A 16,441-nucleotide genomic window follows, 5' to 3' on the forward strand; every position below is an offset into this window, starting at 1 on the left:
TATGCTCCGGAATCTTATTGTAAAAACGTATACAGTTCCCCATAAAGGAGTTGTTTACCTTGGTTAAACGAAATCGTGGTACCATGAGTTTGGACTTAGCTCTAAGCTCCCGATTTTGAAAATTTTAATGTACACTTCATATACAATACACCATAAATGTACCATACTGTCAGTTGTTAATAATATAGTATAAGGTTGGTTACTAACAAACAATGCACCTATGGTGTTTGAATATAAAAGATTTTTATTTTTTATTTTATTTATTGAATCGATTGGCTTGAAAATCGCATTGATATGAATTAGTACGACATGGGTATTAATATGAGGTTCACTCTTTTCCGTCTAAAAGAGATTTTTTGCATCGAAATTTCTAATAAGTAGGCATTTATACCAAATTCCGTATTTGTCATTTTTGCCCACGATTTTAGGCAGAAATGGGTTAAAACCTGGCGCTTTGTGTAAAAACCCGTTTTTTTTTATAACACCAATTAAACCCTTTTCAACGCTTTTTCGCTAAGTTGTTACAGTAGCTGACTTTACAACATTTCACGATTTTTTTTTAAGTATCAAGTGACGGGACGAACAAAATCGTATGCCTGGTGGTAAGCGACGCGCCTATCCATAACAGTTGCAGTGCCACTCAGAGCTTTAAATCGTAAAGATCTTAGGGGCACTGCCACTGCGCCCGTCACCCTGAGACATAAGTTGACAAGTCCCATGTGCCTGCAATTCGGGAGGGTTGACTAGGCTTTACCAATTGCCCGTCTGTGTCAATGTTATTTGTTAGGAACACGGTATCCACGCACTGAAAATTTAGGAATTATTTGTACAATCAGCCGCGTAATTACGTGGCAATTTCCCACGGCTTATCTTGTTTGTATGTTTGTTTGTTTGATATCGGCCGCGCTATACTCCCACAGCAAACATTGTCCTCATTTGTGGGCGATTGTGGGCTTTATATGCTAGATTTAAATTATTAAGCACTTATTTCAACCGACTTCAAAAAAGACGGTCTCGTGTTCTTCCAATTCGAAACTGCTTTGTTTTGCATTGAGCTTTGACGCGAGTTTGCCAGAGGTAGAAAATGTGCTGGCCAGCTATGCCATAAGTAACGATCGTATTAATTTTAATTATTAAACATTTCGAATTTCCAAAAACAAATGCCGAGTTGTGTCGTAAAATTATACATTCTATAAATTTTACTGCACGTCACTATTGACAACAACGTATACATCAATTAGCTCCTTCAACGTAGTTATGATGATGACTTGCTGGAAGATGTTGGTTCGTCGAATTCAACCGGATCGAAGGAATTTTCTCTAAGTATTCTTTCTTTGTATTAATAATTATATTAATTTAATTAAAAGCTTTTGTCTTAATCAATTATGAAATACTCTGGAACAAGCTGAGAGATATACGCCGGCGGAATGCATTTCATTGTTTAGGTTTTGGTATCGAAATCAATTGAAGAAATTGAGTGTGGTGTGAGACAGGCTGGGCTGACATCGCCAGGACTTTTTAACCTCTATATTAATCGACTGATTGAGGAACTTAGTGGCATGCATGTTGGATGTCATATTGACGGAACCTGCGTTAACAACATAAGCTATGCTGATGACATGGTGCTTCTGGGTCCTTCTATTGGCTCGATTGTAAAGTTGGTGGACACATGTGAAAAGTATGCTGCAGCGCACGGCCTAAAGTACGACTCTAAAAAGAGTGAGTGTTAATTTTCGAATCGAAAAAACATAACCCGATAAATGTGCCTCCGGTTGTGTTGGATGGTACTGCGTTGCTAGTAGTTGACAGGTTTAGATACCTTGGTCACATGATCACAGATGATCTAAAGGATGATCTGGATGTGGAAAGAGAGCGCAGGACGTTGGCAGTGAGGAGTAATATGCTGACTCGCAGATTTGCTCGATGCACAGAAAGTGTAAAAATAACTTAAGGTTAACCAAACGAGCTTACAACGCTCTGCATATACAGTATAACAATGCGTTCAGGATGCTGTTGCGGCTACCACGCCACTGCAGCGCGTCAGGAATGATCGCTGAAGCGTGCACTGATGGGTTTCCCGCTAAAATGCGAAAAAAGGCCGCTTCTTTTCTTCACCGTGTGCTTGGTAGCCGGAACAGCATACTGATAACACTCGTGAACCGGTTCGATAGTCCCTTGCTATGACATCTAACACAAAGAGTTATAGGTGTAATTTAAATTAAGTAATTGCATATTATGTGATGTAATTAATTTTATTCATTATTATTTTTAACCGACTTCAAAAAAGGAGGAGGTTCTCAACTATTTTTGTGTATATATGTTACGCGATAATTTGTGAACCGATTTTCATGATTATTTTTTTGTTGGAAAGGGGGTACTTCCATAGTGGTCCCATTTCATTATGAAGAAAATCATCCACCTCGAAGGGTGGCTGTTCACGCATGAAGATTCATTTTTATAAATAGCGCCTAACTTTAAATTAGGAGCAATTACTTTAATGCTTGATTTTGCTATTTCTTCAATTCAAGGCGTTTTTCTCTCAATATACTTTGAGAAGTTTCGTAGTGAGAACCTATTTTTATTGTCTCCAGTGTCAAATTTTGTATAGTGGCGAACTAGGGGATATTTCAATAAAACTTAGCAAATAGACGTAATTCCACGTACTTTTGAGGTCGGTTTTTTTAGTACTCTGTACCTACTGAGATTATTATGAAATAAATTTTTAACGGAGATATTAAATGTCATTAAATAATAAGCATTTTTCACTTATCATCATAGACCTACCAACTTTCTCGTGCACTAAAAGTACGTCACTACATACGGAGTAAAAAAGTACCTACCTAATTTTTTTATTTACTAGATACCAGTGAACCAACTCAAACAGCCTTGTAGTACGCTCGGTTTTAGTTCCGTGCGTTTTCCGCATAGACAGTGGCGCCATACTATTTTCCCGCGTTAGCGCGTTTGTTATATCTATTATTAATATCTGTGTCTGGTTGAAAAAGAATACCGCGAAAACTTCGTAATTTTGTTGTAGAGCAAAAACGGTTGAAATATTTTTTTTGTAATGTAAGGACGGTGTGAATGGAGATGGGTAAAAACCCGGTTAAAATTATTTTTTTATACCTACTAAGTGACGGGACGAACAAGACGTGCACCTGATGGTAAGCGACACGCCTGTCCATAACAGTTGCAGTGCCACTCAGAGCTTTAAATCGCATAGTCTGAGGGACTCTGCCACTGCGCCGGTCACCGTGAAACGTACTCGTAAGTCAACAAGTCTTATATGCATGTAATTTCGCCAACTTCCTTACCCTTCCAAACCGGAAGTAAGCAAGATGGCAGTAAGCAGGTACCGAACGAATTCATTCACAAAGAGCTTTAATTGTCCTAAAAATCTTATTAATATGACAATTATCATCGACAATGCAACCATCTCAGCCCAAGAAAACATTTTTTTTTTTTCAATAAATCTCAGAACTATTTTTTTTTATGTACAATCTGAAATCCCTCGATTTTTCAACTTAAATGCACCCCACTTGTCCGATGCGTCCCCTAAAACAATATGGCGTCGTTAATTTATGTGAAAAGTTTCCCCTCTGACGGAAAATATGATTATAATGCCTCGTAAATTGGACCTTTTTAAGGCTTCTTTACAAATTGTTTTAACCACGTGGGAAATAAAATTTTAAAGGTGTTTAAAGTGTAAGTATAAGATTTGGATGCGCCTCCTTTGCATGAAAATCAAATAAACAAAGAAATGAAACTATTTTTACGGATTGAAATATTTGTTTATTTTTTTTTTCAAAGAAATATTCGCGATTTAAATGCGGTAAAATAGTTTCAATTCCTGTGTGTAACAATCGCGAAAACCTAAGAACTCAATATCAAATAAATTAATTTTAATAAATATAACACTACTTTAATACAATTTTCACTTTTTTTTATGACACCAAGCGACGAGACGAACTGTTCGTGCTCCTGTTGGAAAGCGACACGCCTATCCGTAACAGTTGCAGTGCCACTCAGAGCTTTAAATCGCAAAGATCTAAAGGGCACTGGCACTGCCCCCGTCACCCTAAGACATGAGTGACAAGTCCCATGTGCCTGTAATTTCACCAGCACGCTTTCCTTACAAAACCAGAAGGCAGTAACGCTTACCTTATTGCTTGGTGGCAGAAAACAAGTAGCTCTACTGCTGCTTGCTTCTATTTATTGTCAAAAACATAATTTTATCGTTAAATTATTATCTACAATTGCGTAATTCTAATTGGACATAAAATGTAGTTTAATAATTTTTTTAAAGTTACACGAAAAAGTAGTTCCCTAAAAAAAACCCATTTACCGAAATGAAAATCACTCAAATTGCGACCTGTCAATTTTCACAATTCTTTTGAAAATAGAACATCGCGGTGATTGGCGTAAAATTTGGCGCCACGCCCCGTCTTTTGTCTTAAAAAGACGGTTGCGTACAATCACGAAGACAAAAAGATGAAACTTAATATACTTCTTGTCAAGATTGAACATTACGATAAAGCCGATTTTGCATTGCAAGTGTAATGTGTACGTCACCTACATATTACACTCGCAATGCAAAATCGATTTTAATTGATCTTAAAACTGAATGTATAATTACCAATATATTTAAAATAAATGAAAATATCTTACAAGGCTATAAAATAACACATTTTTAAGCTTTTTCATTGACGTAAATGTGCCTGTTATAAAAAAAACAATGTGTCAAAAATATGAAAAATAACATTCATTATTTAACATAAACAAAAATGTAAAGGCATTCAATCAAAACTTTACAGATTACTTCGTTAAACGTATTGTAATAGCTTAGATACAATCTCTTTTATAACAAAAACGAAATCTAAAACCTAAATCTCTAATAAAATGCTAAATTAGGCACTAAGACAACAAACCAGTGCCTCAACAATGCAAAAAGAGACAATAGCTTACAGAGAAAGATAGAAAAAGAGGCGTGAACAACGAACCAACATAACGTGGACTACCCTGCCGCTTTAACAAAGAACAAATTTATATGAAAAGATAGAATTGTACAGCAAGATCACGAGTCAAGATATAATGGTCTGGAACGCCCATTTCCAACCCCATACCATTTCAAGCCCATGAATCGAACGCATACATTGACTATTTTGTTCAGACGACAACATGTTCGTGTAGGGGTAATTTATTTTCTCGCTCTGTATTATGAAAGTTATGTAGCTATCTCTTTCACTCTAGTAGTCAAAGTGAAGTAAATTTTGTATCAGGGGGAGGCAGGGAATATCAGTATACTATTTCAACTGGTACAGTTCCACACACGAAACGATATGCGATGATAATGGCAGTTACAGAGCGTTAATAAAATAATTCAGTTGTTACCAACTATCGTTACCGAGTGTACGTAATTCTAAAATTTAAAATTGACATTTTGTGCACGCGTTTTTTGTTTTTTTTAGAAAATAAAAATAGGTGTTTTTTTAGTGACCGTGGACTGTTATATTGTGAAGTGTTTTATAGTGATTATTTATTTAGAATTTTTATAAAAAAAAGACTTAATTTGAACATTTTTAAGGTGAGATATTGTTTTTAAAGAAAGTATTAACCACTCGCATACAGTTTTTTTTTAAATAGCCAGTTATTATAATATAGTAGATTGTACAACAAGTGCATAAACCGCGTCATTTTACCCGAGACGACTATATCCGAGTGGAAACTTAAGTCGAGGGTAAAATGGGTTTTAAGAAAGACAACACTCTGCTTTTCAATTCGATTGCGAGGAAATTAAATAGCAATATTACAAATAAACGATTATTTAATTAAAATTGAATGTAAAATTACAACAATTGGACATATTTAATGTGACGTTTTTTTATTTTATGCACTAGAGCATAAAATCCTATTTTATGCAGCCTACACCCAGCATAAATACAAACTGTAAGAGCATGAGAAGTGAAATAATCTCAGTACAGAGTACTAAAAAAACCGACCTCAAAAGTACGTGGAATTACGTCTATTTGCTAAGTTTTATTGAAATATCCCCTAGGTCGCCACTATACAGGACTTGACACTGGAGATAATGAAAATCGGTTCTCACTACTCAAAGTATATTGAGAGAGAAAAACGCCTTACATTGGAGAATAGCAAAACCAACCATTAAAATAATTGCTCTTTAAATAAAATTTAGGCGCTATTTATAAAAATGAATGTTCATGCGTGATGAGCCACCCTTAGAGGTTTTCTTCAAAATGAAATGGGTGGTCCCATTGGAGGTGCCCCCTTTCCAGCAAAAAAAAATCATGAAAATCGGTTCACAAATACCGGAGTTATCGCGTAACATACATGCAAAAAAAAACATACAGTCGAATTGAGAACCTCCTCCTATTTTTAAAGTCGGTAAAAAAATATTATTTAATTATTATACAAATAAATAAAAAATATTTTAAAAGCCATAAAACCTGAAGGTGAACAAAATTCTTCCAAGTTACCCCTGACCTCTTTTATGTGTAGACGTGCCATTTATTGAAAGATGTTCTTTCTCAAAAGTGGTATTACTTAAGGGTTCTTTAAACTTGGCTCTACTGCCTCTCAGGCAGAGGCCGGTGGTTCGTATTCAGGTTCGCACTTCTGAGTTTTTCGGAATTTATATGCGAAATTTGCCATGAACTTTGCGGTCTATGACCTAAACCCCCAGAAGAAACCCGTGCCCATCAATGGGACGTATAAACGGGTTAATTATGATGATGATGAATGATAGGCTCTATTTATTTACCCATCTTTTTGTTGGCCCACCAATTATGATTTTAAAATATCAACAATTATCTTCTCGGAAATGAAAAAAAAAATTACGAAATTTGTTTTTTAAAACAAACCAACAGCTACTAATTGTAAAGAACCCATGTTGGTGCCCAAAAACTTCTGTTATTATTTCGGAAATAAGTCTACTATTATATTATTAACCCACTTCAAAGAAAGGAGTGAAAACCTCCTCTATTCGAATGTATTTTTTTATGTGTGTATTACGCGACCACTCGATTTATTATTCTTTTTTTATTGGGTACCTCAGTATTGGTCAAACAACAACAAAACAACAAAATATTCCAACTCAGACAGAAATAGGTAAGGTGGCAGTACTTCCCTGAATGAAGTCTTTCATAAGAAACTCTACTGCTACTAAATCCTTTTTTATTTATATTACGTTCTTGTATTTCTTTCTTGTAATGTGGCGTTGCAAGAAATGGTTTCCATTTCTATTTCTATATTTGTTTTTTTTTAATTAAATATAAGGGCGCATTTGACCTCCATCTCACCTGATGGAAAGTGATGACGAGGTCGACGATGTAGCATGCACACGTAAATAATGCCTATTCACTCTCGCCTTGAAAAGGTCCAAGTTATAGCGTTCGGGGAATACTGTCTAGCCGCTCGCCATATATACGTATGTGGAAGCGCAACGCTTCGTGCGAATCTGGGGAATATCCACGACATAGGGGTGGAATCCCACGTCTAGTCGCCCGATCATGGAAAGGGGAAGGCGGAATCAAAGTAGGTATGCAATTCCATCGCACAGTCTCCGTGATATATCCTGTAGAATATTTTTAATTTTATTAGAATTATTCGAACAAACAAACTTTTCGGTCTATTCACACTTCCCGTGATCATGACTGACTGAAAAGGTAAAGTCACCAACGAGGTCCCCAAATCTGATAATTTTAAATTTTTTAAATAAAAAGTTGTGTGTCCATAGAACGATTAATATTCTGCTAAAGGATAAAAATAGTGGCTTATCAGTGTACAACTAAACTGCCATTACAATTTTTGGTAATCGCGCTATTTACTAATTTTAAACTTTCTTTTTATGGCATCTCAATTGCCAGTTTCTAATTAAAAATTGAAGACTGAAATGCAGATTAAACGAGACAAGAATTAAGATATGTATGGCAATTTTCATGATAGTTTTAGTAGGGCAACATCGATCATTACAGTACCGGCACGCTAAGATGCCCGTTTTGACAGATTACAATAGTGAGTTAATTATCGGAAAAAATATAATCAAATGCGAGTCTCATCTACAAGTTTTTAGATTAATAACTAGCATTGCAAGGGGTAGTTGATTAGAAAGTTTTAATAAAACGAAAATGAAACGAACGCGAGTTTGGTTCGCCGGAGGCAGAAGATGTGCAGGACAGCGATCCTACTAGTGACGATCGTATTAGGTTTCATTTTTAAAATTCCGAATTTCGAATCACAATTTTACTGCACCTCACTATTGACAACCATGTGCAGCAATTGCCTCCTTCAACGTAGTTATGAATTAATACGAAACTTGATAAGCGGAAAAACGTCAAAACGGTCATCATAACGTGCCGGTGCTGTGGTAATTAATTGAAGAATGAATTTACCGCCATTCCACGACAATCTATTGAAACCATCGTGTATATAGGTATCTCGAAATAGAGAGGAAATGTCATTTAATTTGTTTGAAAACTATTCTGCCACACATTACGGTGACTACTGCGCTCCGATTGGCCAGCCCGAATTCTAAACAATTGACGGGTGTCGTCAATTGTACCACTTCAAATCGGCCAGTTTAACTTTGAGCTTATAATGGACGAAAATTGCAAAATTACATATTGAATACTACCGATGAAATTTGTTTTGTAATTAGACGTTTTGCTGTTTTTCCCACATCACCGAATGGAACAGCCCCCATTGTGTGATATATTATCTTTATTACAATAAATACAGAATATTTTTAGAATATACGGAGACGTACACACAGGTCAGTTGTTGGCGCTGTACTATTTCAGCTTTCTAATTTGTGATTTCAGCGCAAACGAGAGTTGATATTTAAAAGTGATATAAGGCCCATTTGCCTGATGAGTTGCCAGGGATGGATGGCCCTTATTTCGTCTCTATTTCTGGTTATGTACTCGATGATTAAGACTCAACTATTATCATAATTGCAATTTAGCTTCAGTGGACTCTCATTGGAATTACATTTCAAGAAAATTTAAGCAGACTTAGGGCTTGGACTTGTGAATTTGTTTTTTATTATATTTCACAAAACTTTTTTCAATTTTACTATAGCCTGTTTGTTTTGAAGATGGAGTAAAATGACAGTTCATAGGAAAAAGTGTTGCCCGTTTACAAGCAGCTAGTGATTGCAGTCGATAAATATTCTATCGACTGTAGACTAAACATTGGTCATACTTATTCATCCAGTTATTGAGCACAAGTTCATTTAAATTGTCAAAAACATCATATTATTATGTATATTAGTCTGTAAGGTATGTGTTATATGGGTCTTTTGTAACCTGAAAATAAATAAATAAAATAAAAATTAGAATATCATAACTTTCACAATGCAGTCATTTTTGGCAAAATTTTATCGTCTTTCACAATCTACCGATAAAACTAGCAGTACAACTCCTTTAGCAGCAGCAGAACTCCTTCGTCCAGGGAAGTACTGCCACCTTAACTATCTATTTCTGCCGCCAAGCAGTAATGGAACATTACTGCGTTGCGGTTTCGAAGGGTAAGGGGTACTGGTGAAATTACAGTCACATGGGACTTGTCAATTTATGTCAATGGCAAGGCTTCTCAGGTCTTTGTGGTGTAAAACTTTAAAGACATACTTGTCGTGTACCACCAGATACACGACTTGCTCGTCCGGTCACTTCATCATCATCATTTCAACCTGTTTGCACACACTGCTGAGTATAGGCCTACTTTCTATTGCGCCTTTCTTTCCGATACCTTTCGAGTCGTGTCCAGTGGTTTCCAACTATGGCCTTGATGTCATCAATCCATAGGGCGAGTGCTCTGCCTCTTGGTCTTTTTGCGTCTCTTGGCCACTATCTTCCATGGGCCCTTCTAGCCAAGTGCCTGCGTCTACTACCTTTGTGCGATGCTAAATGTCCACATTGGGTATGTGGTCCAGCAGAGAAATTCCGAGCATATATTCACGCACGTATTCTTTCGTGTGCGGCCATGTGTTCGGGCATTGAGGCATTCTAGACTTGACCACATCTTCCAATCCGTCACTTAGTAGCATATAAAAAACTAGGTATATATTATACACAGAAACACAGAAGACGGCTTTTGATAACAAAAACAAACACTCAATAAAACTTAATTAAATAATAATAAGTATCTAATCAATTGTCGGAATTATCGAAAGCTCTTTAGCGGTTTAATAGTTAATAATAAAAACATTATCACTTCATAAATTGTTATCAGGCGCGTGTCGGGCGTAAGGTCTTTTTAATTAAATACGTTATTTATTTTCTTAGTACGTAATCTAACCCGCTTTGAGGGCGTATAGAGCGTTTTTTTCTTTTTATAATACCATGGAAAACATCACGCTCTGACCATAACAGCCTTTTTAAACCTTTTTATCAAAATTTAGGGTTTTTTTAGTGTATTGACCAAAATACAGAAAAAATACTTATTTACTAATCTCAAGCTTGGTTCTCAAAAGCCCTTCCGGCTTTATCCGCGGCGAAGGAGTTTAGTCTATTTAAGTAAAAATATAATAGAGCAAACAATCTTAAAAAGTAACTTAATTACATCTAGATAGGTACAAAAACACGCTCACTTTAAGTGCCTCCGTGGCAATTTTCGAAATGAAGTTTATATCTTCAATTTTCAAAAAATGCTTCTTAATGTATGTAGTAGTGTTTACATAATTACAAAATGTACACATTCGGGATCAGGAAATAAAGGCCAATCTAACCATTTTTTTAACCGACTATTTTTTTTTTGTACGTATATTACGCGATAACTCCGTCAATTGTGAAGCGTCTATCGATGATTCTTTTTTGTTGGAAAGGGGTAGATACCTCATTAGTGCTCCCAGTTCACCCCTGAGGATGGCAAATTAGGGGATGTATCCGTTTTATTCAATTTCACCTGCTTTCCGTAAACCGATTTCAATAAAACTTGGCAAATAGATGTAATTCCACGTACTTTTGATGTCGGTTTTTTTAGTACTCCGAACTGAGATTATTGTTCAAATATATCTCAATAATTCAGTGCCTCCAGTGAAAAACGAAAGACGAGTTATGCCCTTTTGTTTTTATTGCACTATTAGCTTCAGCGTGTCCGATTACTTAACATTTATTTTTAACCGACTTCAAAAAAGGAGGAGGTTCTCACGTTTCGACTGTATGTTCTTTTTTTTTTCTTTTTTTTTGTATGTATGTTACGCGATAACTCCGGTATTTGTGAACAGATTTTCATGATTCTTTTTTGTTGGAAAGGGGGTCCTTCCATAGTAGTCCCATTTCATTTTGAAGGAAATCATCCACCTCTAAGGGTGGCTGTTCACGCATGAAGATTCATTTTTATAAATAGCGCCTAACTTTAATTTAGGAGCAATTACTTTTAGCAATTATTTAGTTGATTTTGCTATTTATCCAATTCAAGGCGTTTTTCCCTCTATATACTTTGAGTAGTGTCGTAGTGAGAACCTATTTTTATTATCTCCAGTATCAAGTCCTGTATAGTGGCGAACTAGGGGATATTTCAATGAAACTTAGCAAATAGACGTAATTCCACGTACTTTTGAGGTCGGTTTTTTTAGTACTCTGTACTGAGATTATATGTATGATTAATTACAGAATGCTAGAAGTGAGGCGCAATCTGGCTCTTGTAACTTATATGTTTCGTCTGGTGCGGGGAATAATATACAACCCATTTTTGTTGTCCAAGGTAGGTTTTATGGTACCTATAACTAATCTGGTGCGACTTCATAGAATGAGGATTTAAACTAACTGTTCTTAATAGTCGTTTTCACAAAGTCACAAAATCATTTAAGGGGCAACGTATACGCTTCTATAACGAGATTCCGGTTGATATACAAAATTTTCCTTTCACGAGGTTTAAAACTAAAGTGAAACAAAAGCTTTATACTAAAGGTTATTATACAACTTCTGCGTACTTGGATGACAAAAATCCGTGGTAGTAACCCGTTTAGCTCATGGAGGTAGTCTCAATCTGATGTTTCAAATAAAAAAATATTGTAAATGTTATTTACAAAGAGCAACCCCTAGAGTTTCTTGCTCATTCTTCTCAGGGGAATCTGCCTTACGAATGAGCGGTAGAGTTTAACCATTGAAAGATTGAAAGAGTTGATTCAGGGAAGTACTGCTATCGTACCTATTTCTGAAGTAATGTGGTCATTACTACGTTCCGGTTTAGAGGGGTTGGCGGTGAAATTCAGGGTGACAGGAGCAGTGGCATTGCGCCTAAATCTTTTGCGATTTGAAGCTCTGAGTGTTAGTTATAAAAAAAAGCAACTTGACACCCTTTGGCCACATCTGCAAATTCCAATGTGGCCACTGCAGTTCCATGAGATAACAGTAGGCATTACCCACTGATGATGTATTTATTGCAATCTCTAGTGATAATTCCACACCAACAATCTCACCTGGTTCGAATTTGTCCCTTTGGCATCTGTCTCTTTATCCGGATCCAATGCACAAATATTTGAGCATAATATGAATATTGTATTTGCATGGCAGATTCAATGATATTGTGGCAACATTGTCATTGATTTCTGTACCATTTGCAATATTTATTTTTATAACCGACTTCAAGAAAGAAGGAGGTTGGAGGGAGAGGGAGGTTGATGTGGAATATTATCACTTAGTTACCTAATTATGTACTTGTATTTGAGACTGTGCTACATCTCTCTGAATTCGCTTTCTCAAGTCGACAATTTCTTTTTTATTGCGTGTATGTTACTAGATTTCTCACTTTTGAACCAATGATTCTTTTTTGTTGGAAAGGGGGCAGATATCTCAATAGCGGTCCCATTAAAATGTTGAAGAAAATTTTCCACCCCTGAGGGTAGCAAATTAGGGGATCATCAACTCATTTATACATCCCACTGCTGGGTACGGGTTTTCTTTTAGGCGAGGTATTAGGCCATAGTCCGTCACGCTTTTCAATGGTTTTGAATCTTCTTCTTCCTCCCGGCGTTTTTCTTCACCGAAAAGCTCATGATGAATTTCAAATAAAAAAAAGATAATTATTTATAATATCAAGTTTCCAGTTGTTAAGCGACACGTCTGTCCATAACAGTTGCAGTGCCACTCAGAGCTTTAAATCGCAAAGATCTGAGATCATTTCAAAAAGGCAAAGGTCATTTTGAAACATAAAGTTGACAAGTCCCATGTGCCTGTAATGTCGCGTGCTTATTCTTCAATACCGAATCGCAGTAATGCTCACGTTACTGCTTGGCGGCAGAATTAGGCATGGTGGCAGTACTGTAGTACAGGCTGGTTAGATTGTGTTATTTTGTATTTAGAATTTTATGAAAAATAGAAGGTTGTTGTCAAATCAACATCGGGAGAGTTCTAGAAAAATTTTAGAACTGAACGCTCACAGTAAATCTTGATTTATTAATGTATTCCTCGTTTATAATTAAATAGTACCTCTATCTACGCTACAACCACGGCTACGCTCCCACAGTACCTACTTACTTCCCAGGACGAGCTCTTTCACAACAACACATAATCAATAAAAGTATGGTTTTTTGCCTCTCCTGAAAAGTGTCCATTTTTAAGTTATTACCTTTTTCATTGGAGGTACTAAATTGAATATACAGAAAGCTCTAAGGGCATAACTGACTTCAATTTCAATAATATTAAAAGATTTTACATAATAATGTACGGAACTTTGCCATTATTATGAAGTTAAATTACCATATAACATAAGATGAAGGTGAAATGCCTTCTATGCCGAACGGTTACCATCCTGGACTGCCACGCAGAGGTCCCATAATTGTATGGCCTACAAGCTCTACTACTAGGTACTAAATAAATTACTTTAAAATTATTATTCTTTCGCAGGAAACAATGTAAAACAAAATGTCCTCACAAGTAATACCACATAGTATGTACCGTCGAGATTCAAACGAGGAAAAGCCTCTAGAAATCGACCAAGAATCGAACCCAGATCCTTCAATAAACAGCCGATCAAACAGTCCGCAAAACATGAAGTACTACAAAAACATAGATGAACAAAAAACCGTATTGAACCAAAATAAGAAATCTTTTTGTATTGACGCTTTATTGTCGAATAAAATTGAACCAGAGACGAGTTTACAAGAGAGGATAAACCAGCAAAAATATATTCAGTTACTACAGAATAAGAACTATATTACTCGTTATCAAAATGATAATTACGAAGCTCAAATTGAACATAATACAATTGACAAATATCAGAGGGATATGTCTCTGTCTGATGCCAACGACCCACGGGAGACGGAAAGTCAAAAATCAGGACAAAGCTCTCCTAGAAGTGTCAGTCCGGGATCTGATGATGGAAACCGGAGTGGGAGTTACAGTCCACCGATTTCGCCTGGAGTGGAAGGAGGGAATGAGGAATACGAAAGTAGCAACTATAGACCTGGTAAGTAGAAATTTAAACTAGAACTCATGTAATAGCAAATATAACCAAGTATCTGCAAAGAGAGTCACCCCACAGAATAACTCATTCCACTGTCGGAGCACGCCTCTCCTGGGCATGATCATGACCATGACAAACATGGAAGTTTCTTAATAAGGGCTTCTTAATAATGTATTTTTAATTATTATTTTAAATTTACAAAAGCAGCAGCTTTTCAACCACGAGCGAAGCCAGTGGTTCAAATGAAGATTCCTGAGCGTAGCGAGGGTTTGAAGTCACGAGACGCAAAACAGCTTTGCTGCCGAGCGAAACACACAACTTTTCACTTCACTATAGCGAAGAAAATGGTAGATGAAAGAAAAACAGTTGAACTATAACTAATCAGTTTTATATGTCAATAATAATAAGAATAAATTATACTAACGGATTTATAAACACAAGTGCCATTTTTTTTCATTTAAAGAAAAAGTTGGGTGTGACCACAGTCCATCGTCAAGCTCGAATTTCAAAAACCCTTTCCATGGAAAAAACGCTTTTGTGCGCAGATTTGTAATGAGAAAGAAACCCTTTCCGAGCTAGTGAGGTGAAAATACACTCTCCTTACTTATAACTTTTTTCAATATCCCGATAGGAAAGTTACTTGTTTTAATGATATAAATAACGTGGTAAAACTTAAACCTTTATCTCTTCCCACAGCTATAATCCCAAAACCAGGACTTCTACCTCAAAACCCAGCGTTCGCAGCAGCACAATCAGCAGCACTCTTCTACCCGCAATTACCAGGACCTGGAGGTCCACCGCCGGGGACTCCTCTGCCTTCAGCCTTCCACCATCCAGGGGATAGAGTGCTCCATCATATGCAGTTGGAATGGCTGGCCAGGACCGGAATGCTGTATCATAGAATACCCGAGTTGGGAGGTAAGGAGAATTTTACATTATGATAAGTAAGCGACACGCCTACCCTTAAGGCTGGGTTCACAGCTGCGTGTACGGTCTGTACGGACTGTCCGCCTATGGGCCATCCGCATGCGTAGAATCCGCAGTGCTCTGAATCGAGTATTTAATTCAGTTCTAATATTCACTGAAGGCAGTCGCCTACAATGAAAGCGCGGGTGGTTTGTTCGGAGTTCACGCGGACCGTGAAAATTGTCTTTAGTAAAACCGGAGCAAGAAACAATACTGGCCTTAACAAATTTATTAGCACACAAGACACTAGTACCCTTTATTTCACTGGTTAATTATTCTACACGTAAAATTTAGCACAAAATGTAGTAAATTACTTTAAAATATTTATAATATTTCATTATAGGTGGAAAATTTTAGGCAAGCTGGTGGGAATCGAGTTATAAATCCGCACTGCTCGTAGCTTAAATCACAACCACTACAGCAGCCGCTAAATTGAACCATAAAATTGACAAACCTCCTTATGCCTGTGGCTTCATCAGCACCTTTCAAAACCAAAACGCATTAATGCTCTTCTTTATGATACCAAGTGACAGGAACAAAACGAGCGCCTGGTATTAAGCGACACGTTTATCCATAGCTGTTGAAGTACCACTCAGAGCTTTAAATTGCAATGATCCGAGGGACACTTCCACGGCGACTTAGCCCTGAGACATAAGTTGACAAGTCCCATGTGCCTGTGATTTCACTAGCTGCCTTACCCTTCTTAGGGGTGTCCACTCAGTCGATGTAAAACATCGAAACCTTGCATCGATGTTTTTCGATGCAACGCTTAAAAGCTTCGATGTTTTTTCAATATAGAAAACTTTTTTGTTTTCCTTAGCTTAATACTTTTATGATAGTTTGGTAGTACTGGTCTAGAAAAGCCAGGAACTTAAAAAAAATAGTATTGCAAAGGTAAGACATACATTTATAGGTGAAAAAAACTAAGGTAAACTGCTTAAAATAGACAAATAAGTTCGATACATATTCAATTATTCACTTACAGAAGAATGAAAAAAGCTAGGATTATAAATGCAATTATAACAAACACTAAATGACTTCCAATATC

General features: G+C 36.5%; 1 protein-coding gene across 1 annotated transcript; it reads left to right on the top strand.

The window, feature by feature from the left end:
- Positions 1-13,886: 13,886 nt before the first annotated feature.
- LOC113238720 lies at positions 13,887-15,345 on the top strand (the record flags this gene model as incomplete). The annotated part of the gene is made up of 2 exons (XM_026475559.1): positions 13,887-14,430; positions 15,124-15,345. Coding segments are annotated over exons 1-2 (766 nt in total), but the record flags the coding sequence as incomplete, so codon positions are not given.
- Positions 15,346-16,441: the final 1,096 nt, after the last annotated feature.

Source organism: Hyposmocoma kahamanoa, unplaced genomic scaffold, assembly GCF_003589595.1.
Source record: "Hyposmocoma kahamanoa isolate Upper Pololo Valley unplaced genomic scaffold, ASM358959v1 97853, whole genome shotgun sequence".
Classification (NCBI taxonomy): Eukaryota; Metazoa; Arthropoda; class Insecta; order Lepidoptera; family Cosmopterigidae; genus Hyposmocoma; species Hyposmocoma kahamanoa.